The sequence below is a fragment of the Oncorhynchus kisutch genome, linkage group LG27 (assembly GCF_002021735.2).
Source record: "Oncorhynchus kisutch isolate 150728-3 linkage group LG27, Okis_V2, whole genome shotgun sequence".
In the NCBI taxonomy this organism is placed as follows: Eukaryota; Metazoa; Chordata; class Actinopteri; order Salmoniformes; family Salmonidae; genus Oncorhynchus; species Oncorhynchus kisutch.
This window is the reverse complement of record NC_034200.2, coordinates 22944581-22961670: the sequence shown is the minus strand read 5'-3', so window position 1 is coordinate 22961670 and position 17090 is coordinate 22944581. Positions and strand designations below refer to the sequence as shown.

Here is a 17090-nt window from a genome sequence, read left to right as displayed (position 1 = left end):
AACAGCTCTATATGTATTGTGAATAGTGACATTAAACCCTTTACCATTGAAGTAAGAGCTGGGGAATCCCCATTAGAGACCATAACATTGAAACCATTAGAACTGCTGTGGCCTAATGGTTTGCTTGTTCAGCAGGAATGGTCTAACAGTAATCCAGACCTTTTTTAAGGGAATAAACCACACACAAAGGGGCCATTTCCTGGACACCGATAAAGCATAAAAGGGCAGATTTGTTTCATGGAAGACAGGCTTGAATTGTGAGGATTACTTTCATCATGCACCAAATATATTGGTTTTCTACCCTAAATTGCAAAGAAAATGCTGTGATCTATTTAATAAACTCCAGAGACTAGCAAAATGGATGTGTGGTAATATAGCAGGAACAGTGTCATCTAGTGGTCAAAACCGGGTACTTCCACACTATGGTAAATAATAGACACAAACTAATTTCTCTGAACTGGGGGAAAAAACATCACCAGATTCACATGGAATACTTTACATAGTAAAGAGAAGCAATATTTTAAGCCGCAACTTCATACTACACTGACGAAAATATAAACGCGACATGTAAAGTGTTGGTTTCATGAGCTGAAATAAAAGATCCCAGAAATGTTCCATATGCATTTGAGAGCTTATTTCTCTCAAATGTTGTGCACAAATTTCTTTACATCCCTGTTAGTAAGCATTTCTCCTTTGCCAAGATAATCCATCCACCTGACAGGTGTGGCATATCAAGAAGCTGATTAAACAGCATTATTATTACACAGGTGCACCTTGTGCTGGGCACAAAGAAAGGCCACTCTAAAATGTGCAGTTTTGTCACACAGCACAATGCCACAGATGTCTCATGTTTTGAGGGAATGTGCAATTGGCATTCTAACTGTGGGAATGTCAACCAGAGCTGTTGCCAAAGACTTGCATTTTAATTTCTCTACCATAAGCCACCTACAACATAGTTTTAGAGAATTTGGCAGCACATCCAACTGGCCCCACACCTGCAGACCATGTGCGGGCGAGCGGTTTGCTGATGTCAACTTGCTGAACAGAGTGCCCTATGGTGGCAGTGGTGTTATGCTATAGACAGGCATAAGCTACGGACAACGAGCACAGTTACATTTTATCTATGGAAATTTGAGTGCCCAGAGATACCATGACTAGATCCTGAGGCCCATTGTCACGCCATTCATCCGCCACCATCACCTCATGTTTCAGCCTGATAATGCACAGCCCCATGTCGCAAGGATCTGTACACAATTCCTAGAAGCTGAAAATGCCCGTTCTTCCATGGCCTGCATACTCACCAGACATGTCACCCATTTGAGCATGTTCGGGATGCTCTGTATCGACATGTATGACAGCGTGTTCCAGTTCCCGCCAATATCCAGCAACTTCACACACAGCCATTGAATATGAATAGGACAACATTCCAAAGGCCACAATCAACAGCCTGATCAACTCTATGTGGAGGAGATGTCACACTGCATGAGGCGACTGGTGGTCACACCAGATACTGACTGGTTTTCTGATTCATGCCCCTACTTTAATTATTATAATTTTTTAAAGTTATCTGTGACCAACCGATGCATATCTGTATTCCCAGTCATGTGACATCCATAGATTAGGGCCTAATGAATATATTTCAATTGACTGATTTCCTTATATGAACTGTAACTCAGGTAAAGCTTTGAAATTGTTGCATTTTATATTTTTGTTCAGTGTACTTGTCAAACATAGAACTGATATGTACAGTGCATTCAGAAAGTATTCAGACCCCTTGACTTTTTCCACATTTTGTTACCTTACAGCCTTATTCTAAAATAGATTAAAATACTTTTTTTCCTCGTCTATCTACACACAATACCCCATAATGACAAAGCAAAAACAGGTTTTTAGAATTTCTGGAAATGTATTAAATATTTAAAAAAAAACTTATTTACTTAAGTATTCAGACCATTTGCTATGATACTCTAAATTCAACTCCGGTGCATCCTGTTTCCATTGATAATCCTTTGTTTCTACGACTTGATTGGAGTCCACCTGTGGTAAATTCAATTGATTGGACATGATTTGTAAAGGCATACACCTGTCTATATAAGGTCCCTCAGTTGACAGTGCATGTCCGAGCAACAACCAAGCCATGAGGTCGAAGGAATTGTCCGTGGAGCTCCGAGAGAGGATCGTGTCGAGACACAGATCTGGGTAATGGTACTAAAATATTTCTGCGGCATTTAAGGTTCCCAAGAACACAGTGGCCTCCATCATTCTTAAATGGAAGAAGTTTGGAACAACCTAGACCCTTCCTAGAGCTAACCGCCCGGCCAAACTGTGCAATCGTGGGGAGAAGGGCCTTGGTCAGGGAGGTGACCAAGAACCCGATGGTCACTCTGGCAGAGCTCCAGAGTTCCTCTGTGGAGATGGGAGAACCTTCCAGAGGGACAACCATCTATGCAGCACTCCACCAATCAGGCCTTTATGGTAGAGTGACCAGACGGAAGACACAGCTCAGTAAAAGGTACATGACAGCCCACTTGGAGTTTGCCAAAAGGCACCAAAAGGACTCTCAGACCATGAGAAACAATATTCTCTGATGAAACCAAGATTGAACTCTTTGGCCGGAATGCCAACCTTCACATCTGGAGGAAACCTGGCACCATCCCAATGGGTAAGCATGGTGGTGGCAGCATCATGCTGTGGGGACGTTTTTCAGTGGCAGGGACTGTAAGACTAGTCAGGATCAAGGGAAAGATGTATAGAGATCCTTGCTGAAAACCTGCTCCAGAGTGCTCACTGGACAACGACCCTAATCATACAGCCAAGTCAATGCAGGAGTGGCTTTGGGACGAGTCTCAATGTCCTTGAGTGGCCCAGCCAGCGCCCGGACTTGAACCTGATCGAACATCTCTGGAGAGACCTGAAAATAGCTGTGCAGAGACGATCCCTATCGAAACTGACAAAGCTTGAGAGGATCTGCGGTGAAGAATGGGAGAAACTCCCCAAATACAGGTGTGCTAAGCTTGTAGCGTCATACCCAAGAAGACTCGAGGCTGTAATCGCTATTGGATGTTGGGGTGGTAAGGGTCGTCAATGGGTGGCTTTTGATTTTTGGGTGGGGATTCCCCAGCTCTTACTCAGTAGGAAGAAGTTGGGTACTATATTTATTGGATATTATCTGAAGCCTATAAATTAAAAGGGCCAATTTTGGTGCAATCAATTAGTTTAGGGAAAAACAGTTGTGCCCATCTTACCTGTTTCTTACTACAGAAACAATTTCAGAACAAATTGGCTGTAATGACATGGAACGACTCGGTAGCCTCATCTACATGATTTGTATAGTATGTACAAAATGCATATTGAAGAGGGCCTCCCTCCACATTATTCATTTTAATAGTATAAACAATTTCATGTCAAACACACATAACCGAAACTGTTAAATCGAGATCAGTTGTCACTAGAATGTCTCGCTACAATGTAAATGTCAAATTGACAGCGCTCAGCAGAGACTTAGCCTAACTGCTGAAACCAGAGGTGTCTGACTGATTGCACTGTGTGTGTGTGTCTCTGCTGTGTGTGTGTCTGTCTATGGACTGTGTGGAGACAGCAGGAATAGCAGGCAGGCCCTCTTGTCAGACACACCCTCTCCTCTCTCCAATGTGCTACATTCAGGGTGGTCTCACCTGGCTGGGAGGGGAGCCGGGCCTTGGGGCAGCCAGGCAGAACCAGGCAGGGGAGGAAGGCAGTGTGTGGGTGGCCCTGACCTAACCACCAGAGATCAGGCCTGCTAAATGGCCACAAACCCCGTCAGATGATCCTCCAGCTGACACCATTCCAGTGTCACACAGTCTGCATCCCAAATGGCACCCTACTCGCTATCTAGCTCACTACTTTTGAACAGGGCTCAGACTACCTTCAGCCGTCACTCCGCCTCCGACCCACCGACTGGACAGCGTGTGGAGCGACAGACCGATAACTCCCTCACGACCAGCTGCAACAAAGGGATGTTTGTTACTTTTGGTGGTTGGTTAACTTGGTACTCAAAAATAGAAATCAGTGCTATATGTTTAGCCATTAGGAGCGGCCTAGCGGATCGGTTTACCTTGACATCGTGACTTTAGCTAATGGGGGATTATCCCAGCTGTTGACAGCATACATCATTGTACGGCCAGATGTACATACCCGTGTATTAGATACAGTGCTTTTTTCCACATTTTGTTCACTTACAAAGTGGGATGAAAGTGGATTTAATTGTATTTTTTTTGTCAGCAATCTACAAAAAATACTCTAAAATATGTTTTGAAAATAAAACACTAATATATCTTGGTTAGATAAGTATTCAAAAACCCTTAGTCAATACATGTAAGAATCACCTTTTGCAGTGATTACAGCTGTGAGTCGTTATTGGTAAATCTGAGCTTTCACAGCTGGATTGTACAATATTTGCCCATTTTTATTCTTTCTAAAATTCTTCAGGCTCTGTCAAGTTGTTTGTTCATATTTGCTTGACAGCCATTTTCAAGTCTTGCAATAGATTTTCAAGCAGATTTAAGTCAAAACTCAAACTAGGCCACGCCGGAACATTCAATATCGTCTTGGTAAGTAACTCCAGTGCATATTTGGCCTTGTTTTAGGCTTTTGTCCTGCTGAGAGGTGAATGTCTCCAAGTGTCTGTTGGGAAGCAGACTGAACCAAGTTTTCCTCTCAGATGTTGCCTGTGCTTAGCTCTATTCCGTTTCTTTTTATCCTAATAAACTCCCTAATCCTTGCAGATGACAAGCATACCCATAACACGATGCAGCCACCACCATGCTTGAACATATAAAAGTGGTACTCAGTGATGTGGTGTGTTGGATTTGCCCCAAACATAAAACTTTATTCAGGATAAAAACGTAATTTATTTTCCACATTTTTTGTAGTATTATTTTAGTGCCTTATTGCAAACAGGATGCATGTTATGGAAATATTGTATTCTGTACAGTCTTCCTCCTTTTCACTCTGTCAATTAGGTTAGTATTGTAGAGTAACTACAATGTTTTTTTGATCCGTCAGTTTTCTCCCATCACAGCCATTAAACTTGAACTGTTATAAAGTCACCATTGGCCTCATGGTGAAATCCATGAGTGTGTTCCTTCTAGAGGTCGACCGATTAATCGGAATGGCCGATTTAATTAGGGCCGATTTCAAGTTTTCATAACAATCAGAAATCGGTATTTTTGGGCGCCAATTTCCGATAAATTTTTTCATTTAAATGTTTTAATTAATTTATTGTTATACCTTATATTTAACTAGGCAAGTCAGTTAAGAACACATTCTTATTTTCAATGACTGCCTAGGAACTGTGGGTTAACTGCCTTTTTCAGGGGCAGTACGACAGATTTTCACCTTGTCAGCTCAGGGGTTCCAATCTTGCAACCGTACAGTTAACTAGTCCAACGCTCTAACCATTGCACTCCACGGGTAGCCTGCCTGTTACGCGAATGTAGTAGAAGCTAAGGTAAATTGCTAGCTAGCATTAAACTTATCTTTATAAAAAAACAATCAATCATAATCACTAGTTATAACTACTGATCCAGTTTAGCAGGCAATATTAACCAGGTGAAATTGTGTCATTTCTCTTGCGTTCATTGCACGCAGAGTCAGGGTATATGCAACAGTTTGGGCTGCCTGGCTCATTGTGAACTAATTTGCCAGAATTTTACGTAAATATGACATACATTGAAGGTTGTGCAATGTAACAAAAGTATTTAGACTTAGGGATGCCACCCGTTAGATAAAATACCGAACGGTTCCGTATTTCACTGAAATAATAAACTTTTTGTTTTCGAAATGATCGTTTCCGGATTCGATCATATTAATGACCAAAGGCTCGTATTTCTGTGTGTTATTATGTTAGAATTAAGTCTGATAGAGCAGTCTGACTGAGCAGCAGCAGGCCTGTAATCCTTCATTCAAACAGCACTTTCGTGCGTTTTGCCAGCAGCTCTTCGCAAGCACAGCGCTGTTTATGACTTCAAGCCTATCAGCCTAATCAGCCCAATGTGAAATGGCTAGATAGTTAGCTGGGTGTGCACTAATACTGTTTCAAACGTCATTCGCTTTTAGATTTGGAGTAGTTATTCCCCTTGCGCTGCAAGGGCCGTGGCTTTTGTGGAGCGATGGGTAACGATGCTTTGAGTGTGGCTGTTGTCTATGTGTTCCTGGTTCGAGCCCAGGTAGGGGCAAGGAGGGGGACGAAAGCTATACTGCTACACTGGCAATACTATAGTGCCTATAAGAACATCCTATAGTCAAAGGTATATGACATACAAATGGTATAGAGAGAAATAGTCCTATAATAACTACAACCTAAAACTTCTTACTTGGGAGTATTGAAGACTCATGTTAAAAGGAACCACCAGCTTTCTCATGTTCTGAGCAATGAACTTAAACATTAGCTTTCTTACATGGCACATATTGCACTTTTACTTTCTTCTCCAACACTTTGTTTTTGCATTATTTAAACCAAATTGAACATGTTTCATTATTTATTTGAGGCTAAATAGATTTGATTGATGTTTTATATTAAGTTCAAATAAGTGTTAATTCAGTATTGTTGTAATTGTCATTATTACAAATAAAAAATAATCGGTAACGGCTTTTTTGGTCCTCCAATAATCAGTATCGGCGTTGAAAAATCATAATCGGTCGACCTCTAGTTCCTTCCTCCCCGGCACAGAGTTAGGAAGGGCACATGTATCTTTGTAGTGACTGGGTGTATCGATACAACATCCAAAGTGTAATAACTGCACCATGCTCAACGGGATATTCAATGTCTGCTTTTTTAAATGTATTTTTACCCATCAATAGTGCCCTTCCTTGCGAGGCATTGGAAAACCTCCCTCTACTTATGCGACTTGTTAAGCAGATTTTTACACCTGAACTTAACAAAAGGGTTGAATATTTACTGACTCATTTCTGTATTAATTTGTAAACATTTCTAAAAACATCATTCCACTTTGACAAAATGGGGTATTGTGTGTAGTGACACAAAATCTCAATTTAATACATTTTAAATTCAAGCTCTTGCACAACAAAATGGAGAAAAAGTCCAGGGGTGTGAATACTTTCTGAAGGCAGTGTGTGTGTGTGTGGTTATATGAACTGAATATGATTAAATGTAGCCTTTTATTTTTTGGGGGGTAATGTAACTGATGCCTCTAAGGGACACTCAAAGGGAGATTTTTTATTTATTTTTATGTTACTTTTGTGATTTACTGTGAATACATTTTTTTCAGAGCTTCACAAAATCTTTCTTCTGTGTTGAAGGCTTCTATGTTTTCAGTGTTGAAACCAAACCCCCACTCCCACACATGTCTGTTCCAACTATTAAAACCTGTCTTTTGGGGTCTGAAATAAATAGCCTAACCATAGTCTTGGATTAGCAGGAGAAGATGCTCCTTTAGTCTCTCTCCAGTAGCAGTGAGAGAGACCGAGACAGTGGAGTTGAGGGGCCCTGGTTCTGGCCTGGTTGTTATCTGTTGGCCATGTGTGCTACCGTGGAGTAGAGCAGAGCCAGACTGCTGAGCTGCATGCCCCGGGTGCAGAACGTCACGGCAGGGCCTCTCCCCAGGCCTCCCCAATGAGGCATGCAGCCTTTATAGAGCCAGGCACGCTTTAACAGGCCCCGCTCCTCACTCGCCTTCCCTGTTTATTTATCCACAGGCCCAAGATGGCCAGAGCAGATGGGAACCAGACATCTCAAACAGAAACAATGGCAAATGCAGCGCAGGATTTATCGCTGGATTCCCCTGTGCCCCTTGCTACACTACGCTAGGATGCCTCGCTAGGAGAGCACCATGTTTATCAAGGAGGTTCACCCTCCCTATCCACTCCTTCTATCTCTCTTCACCTCTCTCTCTATCTCCTCCTCTCTCTCTACCTCTGTCTCCACTTCCCCCTTATGAACCCATTTTTGTTGTGACTGTAGTTAAGAAAAACACAGCCAAACTTTTCATGCGCTATGGACTTCTTATGGAGCACCATTGCCTCATATGTTCATGCACATCATTCGAGATGAATGTCACAGCTGCGAAGAAGCTCGGGTGTTTTGAGCATAACATGAAGCTGGACGGAATGAAGCTGAAAACTGTATTTGAAGGCTGGAGTGTGATAACTTACTGAGGCGTTGCCAGGGAACAGCTTAATGTCTATTCACTTTCATTAGAAGGGTGTTCCTCCTATTAGGCAGAATAATGTAATGGACTCTGATGTGAAAGGGTCCTGTGCATGCTTTAGAAAAAGTTGAAGGGGATATTGTCATAGATCATCGCTGTCTTTTTGTTTCATATTAAAGTTTGGCGATAAACGAATGGTAACAAGTAAGCCCTTTTGACTAGTACCAGCTATCATATTCTCCTATTCAAGTCAATGAACTGCTAATTGTTCTGAATTCTCTGTATCAGTGCTACAATACAACTGTTTGGTGGGGCCTGATCCTTGAGTGAAAACACCATCCTCTTCTTCTCAAAGGCCGCTAACTACCTTAACATTAGTATTGTTTCATACCAACAGAACTCTGCTCTGGGTCTTGAGGTAAAGAAACAATGCTTATAAATCTCTGTAGTTCTTCTCCCTCTCTCAAATTCTGATGAATGTGTGTTTCTCCTCCATGTCTCCCTCCAGACGGACGTCTTGGTGGTGAGCTGTGACCTGATAACGGACGCTGCCCTCCACGAGGTGGTCGACCTGTTCCGAGCCCACAACGCTACCCTCTCCATGCTGATGAGCAAAGCCCACGAGTTCACCGAGACTGTTCCCGGACAGAAGGGCAAGAAAAAAACCGGTGCGATTCGGATGATTATAACACAACAAGCGTTATTACACCAGATCCCCTGCATTTGAGTTTGAGTCAACCAAAAATAGTGAATGCAGAACACTACTTCATGTCATCTGTCAGTATTTTTATGGATGGTAAAATGGTACATTTCAAAGATTCATTCCCTAAAAAGGATATTCCCCAGTTAGCAAATGTTTATTGCGCTTGTAACAATCTACGATGAAGCTCGTTGACATTTTTATTTCTAAATCTGTCTTATTAAACCGAGTGAAGGTCTGTAGGCCTAGATGTTAGTTTACAAGCCAGTTTACAAGCCATCTAGCTTAGCCATCAAGCCTAGCTAGAAGGCTTGCTTGCTTAGTCATGTGGTGAGATCTTAGCCATTGATGTGTGATTGTTCCTCTGGTGTCTTCCTTCTCCCAGGGGAGCAAAGGGACTTTGTTGGGGTGGATGGTACAGGAAAGAGGCTCCTCTTTATGGCCAACGAGGCCGACCTGGACGAAGGTGTGGTCATCAGGAAGTCCATCATGAGAAAGTGAGTATGACTTTATCATCACATTTAGTGGTTAAATGTACACTCTACTAAAGGACGTTGCCACGAACAGTACTGCAGATATTGCGATAAACAAGATGCAAGACTTATTTCCCACACAGTCACACACAGTATCTGTGCATGTGCAAAGGTTCGCTTTACGCTGTTCGAGCATGGTAGGTGCGGGACCAAAACAGTGGGGGAGTTTAGCCTCACGCTTCAATGCTCTTAGTTGTTGCGGAAATTGACCCACTGTGCTGTTTACTTTGTGCACCTACGTCATATCACTGAGTCTACCTTTAAAAATGGTCTCCCCTCAAACCCAATAATGCCTATTGTCTGACTGGTGATGATGAATTGAAACTTATGAAATGTTGGCTGTATTAGTTAGTTATTAGTTTCCATTTCAAATATTTTCATTGCCTTGTCAAATTAAATCCCCGTTCTCACTATTAATGATGTGACGTATTCATAGCCTTACAAATAATGTGACCGAGTTGGTCTGGGTAGGAACTAGGAGTCAGGTACAATAACGCCTCCCCCGGTCTAACAATACAGGGAGACATATTTTATCACTTCTCTTTTGAGTCTGACTCTTGAGACTTTCCACTGGGCTGTCTTATCAACTGAACTGGGTTCAATTCCTATTTCAAAACTTTATCTGTACTTGTTTGAGCTTGAGCAACCATCACTCAACTGGCTCTCCAGGCAGGAAAAAGCTCATGTTTAACGCATTTGGAAGATCTCATAGTATTTGAACCCAGGTCGGTCTTATCAAGCCACCAGGTGTGTTTGTGTGTGTGTGTGAGTTAGCAAAGCGCAAGGCGCGGAGTGGAGTGTTGAAGGGAACAACGCAAACTTGTTCAGATCTGACCCTGCATTTGTGTGGGATTGCTAATAAAAACACAGCACTCCCCAGCCTTGGCTGTCATGAGACTAACCAATTACTTCAGCTACACAGGGATTTGCTCCTGCTTTGGCTGTGTTCTGCAGTTTTTCCACGGCAGACCTCCTGTTCCAGCTTAGCGCATGCTGTGGTCCTTTTTCTTTCACTTGTTCTCGCTCTCTTTTTCAAACATCCATGTGGGCTTTATCGTTGCACTGGGTGGTTGTGTGTGTGCTTGCATTTGGCTGCTCTGAAGCCCTGTATTTATGCTCTTATCTCATCGCCACCCTGCGTCTTAAAGTGGCAATCGGCAGTAGAAACAATAATGCATTCTCCCATTTTCGGGTAAAAAGCTGCGGGATGCGGCTGGAGAAATGTAACCACTCTCAAATTCATAGCTATGGCTACAAGGACTGACCGTCCATAATATCAAAACATGTTTTGAGGCTAAATTGTGTTTTATAAATGTTGGCGCAAAACAAACTTATATTTTGGGTTCTGGTGGGGTTCAACAGTTGCACTACGCTCATGAGGCATTTTTAAGTTATGTTAATCGCCAAGGGTTATGGGTTTGATTCCCGCTGGGGCCACTCATACATAAAATGTTTGCACGCATGACTTTAAGTTGCTTTGGATAAAAGTGTCTGCTAAATGGTATTTATTATTATGATCCACAATGGATGTAATAACTGCTGATTTGCCTATTTTTTTTAAAGCTTTAAAGCAGAATTCATGTTTGTTCAATTGCCAAAGGTGTAAATCCTACTTGACCAGATCAATAAAATGATCTATTGATGTGTAATACTTGCAAATGTACTGCCCACTACTAAATACATCTTGGTATTAAGGCCATTTGGAGTTGATAAAACGTCATGCATAAGGAATTTGGATAATAAGGAACTAGAATAATGAACTAGATAGTCAGTCATATTCGCTTTTGACAGAAATGGCAAACTTGCTCATCAAATACCCATATGTCTAGTGTGCACAAAATATATGAACCCATTAGTAGCATTATCTTGCGTCCCCTGTGTGGTGTCTATGATGTCTGGGCTGAAAGAGCTGAAGCTGTCGACATCCTGGCTGGACCTGGACTGCAGCCCTGGGCTCATATTCATAAAGTAGTTATCTAGGATCAGGTCCTCCCTGTCCATATAATCTTATCCATTATGACCTTAAAGGCAAAACTGATCCCAAATCAGCACTCCTACGAGACCTTTTGTGAAGATGGGCCCAGGTCTTGTGCCTTGGTCCTTGGCTTCTGGTCCTGTTCACTGGTCTGGGCTGTGGGCTGCGGTTCTATGACCTATGTTCTAGGTTGTGGACTCTGGGCTGTGGGAGCTGGTCTGTTGGGAGCTCATAAATACTTCAGGGAGCCCGAGCCACACTAAATCCTGCCCAATAAGAGAGGGGCCGCAACAGCAGCTGCAAGCATGCTTCCCTGCAAAAGCAAATTGGCCACGTGCGCTAATGTGAGATACGCACACACATGCATGTAGCAAACACACACACCAGGATATCACATGCAGTTGTGGGCTTGTGGCACTACATTCATACTGAGCTCACTTACACTGAAATACTTGCATATAGGAAGCATCTGAACATTTTGGCCTGCACATGCACATTGAAAGACTGGCTAATTGTATCTCCACAAACATGCACAACCTCACAGGCCTGAAGTTTATTAGACATGTTAACCCTAAACAAATTAAACTTCTAGTTGAGCTTTAAAATAGAAGTCGTCAATGAGCCCTAGGCCACTTGTTGAAAGACTGAGGTCTATTGAGTTTGTCAGTCTTATGATATCTTAAAGCTGTCGGCTAACTCTTCAGCTAGCATAAGTATCGATGCTTTGTCGTTTATTTCAGCCCCAGATGTCAAAGGTCTCTGTTTCGACTCTGTTTCCCCCCATTAAGCCCCTTTTTCCTGAGCGTAGGAAGTTTGAGACGTCTGAAAGCCTCCCCTACCAGCTCAAGTCGTTCCCTGGCTGTTTGTCTAAGCTGTCTCCAGAGTCTTTCTTTACTTGTCTGCCGTTGTATTTAAACAGACATAGGCTGGGTGACGTATGGAATGGGATCGCTGGGCTGCCGTCACATGCTGCTGTCCTATACTGTGGTGTGCTAACCTGGGACCAATGGCTTAACCACCACTCACTTTGGGCCACTCAATTCCTTTGTACAAATTTCCCATTGATATCAATGCATGAGTTATTCGAAGTTACAAACGCAGATCTTGGGCTAGGATAAGGTCATGATAAGCTGTAGTCCACACTACCTACCAAAAGAGTTTTAATCTGTATTCTTCGTAGCTGTTTACAAACCACAATAGTCAGAGGCTGGCACTAAGACAGCATTGAATGAGCTGTATTCCGCTATAAGAAAACGCTCACCCAGAGGCGGCACTCCTAGTAGCCGGAGACTTTAATGCAGGGAAACTTAAATCCATTTTACCAAATTTCTATCAGCATGTTAAATGCTCTCCCTCGCCCTCCATTTGGCAAATCTTACCATAATTCTATCCTCCTGATTCCTGCTTACAAGCAAAAATTAAAGCAGGAAGCACCATTGACTAGATCAATAAAAAAGTGGTCAGATGAAGCAGATGCTAGGCTACAGGACTGTTTTGCTTACGGAATTCATCCAATGCCATTGAGGAGTATACCACCTCAGTAATTGGCTTCATCAATATGTGCATCGATGACGTCGTCCCCACAGTGACCCCAACCAGAAGCCATGGATTACAGGCAACATCCGCACTGAGCTAAAGGCGAGAGCTGCCACTTTCAAGGAGCGGGACTCTAACCCAGAACTTATAATAAATCCCGCTATGCCCTCCGACGAACGATCAAACAGGACTAGGATCGAATCGTACTACACAGGCTCTGACGCTCGTCGGATGTGGCATGGCTTGCAAACCATTACAGACTACAAAGGGATCCACAGGTGCGAGCTTCCCAGTGACGTGAGTCTGCCAGACGAGCTTAAACTACTTCTATCCTCGCTTCGAGGCAAATAACACTGAAACATGCATGAGAGCACCAGCTGTTCCGGAAGACTGTGCAATCACGTTCTCCGCATCTGATGTGAGTAAGACATTTAAACAGGTCAACATTCACAAGGCCACAGGGCCAGACGGATTACCAGGAATGCAGTGGAGCAGGTTGAGAGCTTCAAGTTCCTGGTGTCCACATCACCAACAAACTAACATGGTCCAAGACAGCACGACAAAAGCTATTCCCCCTCAGTTGACTGAAAAGATTTAGCATTGGTCCTCAGATCCTCAAAAGGTTCTACAGCTGCACCATCAGCTGGCAACTGCTCGGCCTCCAACCACAAGGCACTACAGAGGGTAGTGATTACGGCCCAGTACATCACTGGGACCAAGCTTCCTGCCATCCAGGACCTCTATACCAGACGGTGTCAGAGGAAGGCTCTAAAAATTGTCAAAGACTCCAGCCACCCTAGTCATCGACTGTTCTCTCTACTAACGCACGGAAAGTGGTACCGGAGAGCCAAGTCTAGGTCCAAGAGGCTTCTAAACAGATTCTACCCCCAAGCCGTAAGACTCCTAAACATCTAGCCCAGACTATTTGCATTGCCCCCCCCCACCCCCCCTCTTTACACCACTTTTACTCTCTGTTGTCATCTATGCATAGTCACCTTAATAACTCTACCTACATGTACATACTACTTTAACTAACCGGTACCCCCTCACATTGACTCTGTATCGGTGCCCCCTGTATCAAGTCTCTCTATTGTTATTTTACTGCTGCTCTTTAATTACTTGTTTCTTTTCTCATTCTTATCTATATTTTTTGGAAACTGCATTGTTGGTTAGGGGCTCGTAAGTAAGCATTTAACTCTAAGGTGAAGGTTGTATTCGGCGCATGTGACTAAGAAAATTTGATCTTAAGTTGGTATTCAGCCCTTAAAGAACTTACTCTTCCGTTCTAATGCCCTCATCCCTTGTTTTCTTTGATACACTGATATTTGGCCTACATGTTACAGCAGGATATGGTCAATATTCTTCAGAGACTCTTATTTTGATGACTTTTTAAAGGTGTTTGTTGGTTACCAAGCATCAGGTCCAACAAACTGCATGTTCTTGACCCCTGTCCTAGATTACCACCACGTTGTCCCATGCTAGTGGTCTGTGTGGTGACACCCTTCACTACCCATTTCCACATGTGAATGAAATGCAAGCTGAAGACATGCTACACATATGATATGAGTTGGCCCCTGATTCCTCGCATACAATGTTGCTCCACTTTCCACTGTAAATCCAGCAGAGGTGAAGTCAGTCCTTGCTGTACTACCATTCTCTTTTAGGATGAAATCATGGATTTGGTAAATCACTTGAGGTCTACAGTACTTGGTTCCCGCTAAACTAAATAGATTTGAAGAATTTAGGACCATTGCAAAACAAGTAGCATGTGTCTCGTACCCTGTGTGCCATGAAGCACACTCCTCAAACATTCCTCTCTTTAAATGGCGTCAATCTATTGTCCAATGGCAAGTGGCGAAGTTTGGGAAGCTATACGTTTAATTGCACGTTTTCCTAAGTAACTACCCAAGTCTGGAATTTTTTTGTCCCTTCATATTTACTTTCTGTGCTCAGACAAGAGAGGATACAAAGAGCCTAGGTCTTTATAGTAAAGCCCTGTGTAGCTGGCCGCTTGAGCAAATTTGCCTGGGCTTTGCAGTGGTGTTGACACAGACCAGGTCCAGAATAGCAGTTAGAACTGTCCCTTCAGAGAGAAGCACAAGACCATTTACCTCACAGCGCTGCTGCCATGTGGAATGTGCTCGTTTAGGGCCTACTACACATGGAGGTTTTTAGTAGTAAGTCATTATGCTATTTGGAAGTGAGTCACCCAAGCCCGAGGAGTCTTCCAACAATGTTCTGTTTCACTCACCAGCCAGGCCCTCTAGACCTGGTGTTCCCAAACTGTGGGGCGCGGCCCCTGGGGACGGGGTGGCTTACTCTTGAAAGTTGTAATAGTAGAATGCACAAGGTGCAATTTAGATATTTGGATAGTGCATCATCAGTTCCTCTTGGTCATTGCATACCTTAGAGCTATATGTAACTTGTCAAAAATATCCAGCTCAGCTAGCCCATTTCGGCTAACATTTTTTGGTTTTGTACCTCATAGATATTGTTGTAATTTTGTCACTCAAATATCACATGAATGCATGTTATACGGGGCAAAATGTATAGAGTTGTGCGAAAATGTACTTTGCACCCCATGACAAAATGTGTAGAATTGCAGAAAATAAGCTTTAAACCTGCAAAATTCTCTCCACCAACAAGAGGGGTGTGAACAGTTTGTCTCACTAACAGTGCTTGTGCCCTGAGGGAAAAATTTGTGAACCTCTGCTGTAGACTACCAGGAATTACACATTAAACTTGTTTGGCAAATGCAGTGGCTTTATGGCCAAACAATGTGTATTGTAGTTCTACTAAAATGATCATGCAAATGGAGGTCCTTCCTCCAGCATGTAGGCCTTCCCAGTAGACAGACTAGGCCTGTTGCTGCTCCTGCTTGTGTTTAACCATGGTGCAATTCTCCATAAAGGGCACACGTTGACCCCCACCACTCTCCTCCACACCACCAGCCACAGCACACTGATCCCTGGGTATCTCTCCTGCTGGCCTGCCTCCTTGCCTGCCCAGCCCCACAGGTGCCAAACAATGATGTCAGATGCTGGTTGTGTGCTAGGATATTCCTGTCTCTGTTTTCAGCCCCTCGTTGGTGGGTTCAGCACATGTCCCCTCTGTGAGCTGGTTAATGGAATGGCTCAAAGTTGTAGTAATTTACCTCTTGCTTGTTTACCCGCTTCCCTCTTCCCCCTCAAAACGTGATTTATACGGCCCGGCATCTGGTTCTGAAATCTGCATGGCCGACCAGAGCTGACTCATTCTCAATGCTTCAAATCGCATTCTTCACCCAAGAAAAGACTGAGCGGGGGAGGCTGTCACATAAAGTCCCAGAGATGAGATGGTTTTCTTAAATGTCACATTTAGGGGAGGAGAAGAGAATGGGGGGCCCAGTTGACTGCAACACCACCAGGCAGGCTGGATAGCCGGGTCGCTATGATAGTGTTTCACCACTATGATCATGTTGGATGTTTGGTGGAGGTTTGTCATCTATTTCACCTGATGCTCTGACCCAGAGGTCATGTAGAATATAGGCTAGTGAATGTACAGCTATGGTCTTATCTGACCCATTGCGTAGGTTCTGTCCAAGGAACTGTTTATGGAGTTGGGTCACCTGGTCATACTTTAAGCGTAATTCAGAATCCAGAGAACGCGATAGTCTCTGGATCTAGCTATGCTGCTCTAAGACCACCGTCCGCCGGGGACGCACAGCCCATCTGAACGTGGTGACGGTTGGAGAAATTGCTTGAGCTGCGCTGGGAATTCAAAAAGTATGAAAGCCAGTGGTCCAACATTCTATCACACTGCTGTCCGTACCTATCCACGTTTTGGACTCTGAAGCATTTCACTGTAAGGTCTACTACACCTGTTGTATTCGGTGCATGTGACAAATAAAATTAGATTTGATATATGTTTTATGTGAGCAGTGCTTCTAGAGACCTTCTCAGAGGATGAGTCCTGCGTTCACCATGGCCAGAACTGCAGTGAACAGAAAACCAGCTTTTCTAACTGACACCACAGTCTTTCAGAGCTGATGTTTGGCCAGGGGTCGGCAACAGGCGGCCAGAGGAACCAAAATGGCCTGCAAGTGTTTTAAATTTTTTATCTTACAAATAAATAGAGACATGATCATGTCTCTGTAATCAAGGTATGAAATAGTTATTTTCAGCCCGAGGCTGACTAGTTGCCTACCCCTGAAGTAGGCT

The 17090-nt window shown here is 43.3% G+C and overlaps 1 protein-coding gene across 2 annotated transcripts in view; it reads left to right on the top strand.

Annotated features, from left to right (window-relative positions):
* The window catches only part of eif2b3 (eukaryotic translation initiation factor 2B, subunit 3 gamma), a 75452-nt gene that overhangs the window by 34404 nt on the left and 23958 nt on the right, over positions 1 to 17090 (top strand). For both annotated transcript variants that reach the window (XM_020463039.2, XM_020463040.2), the window contains exons 4-5: positions 8656 to 8815; positions 9233 to 9344. In XM_020463039.2, coding sequence (XP_020318628.1) covers positions 8656 to 8815; positions 9233 to 9344 — 272 coding nt within the window. The remainder of the gene's footprint in view (positions 1 to 8655; positions 8816 to 9232; positions 9345 to 17090) is intronic.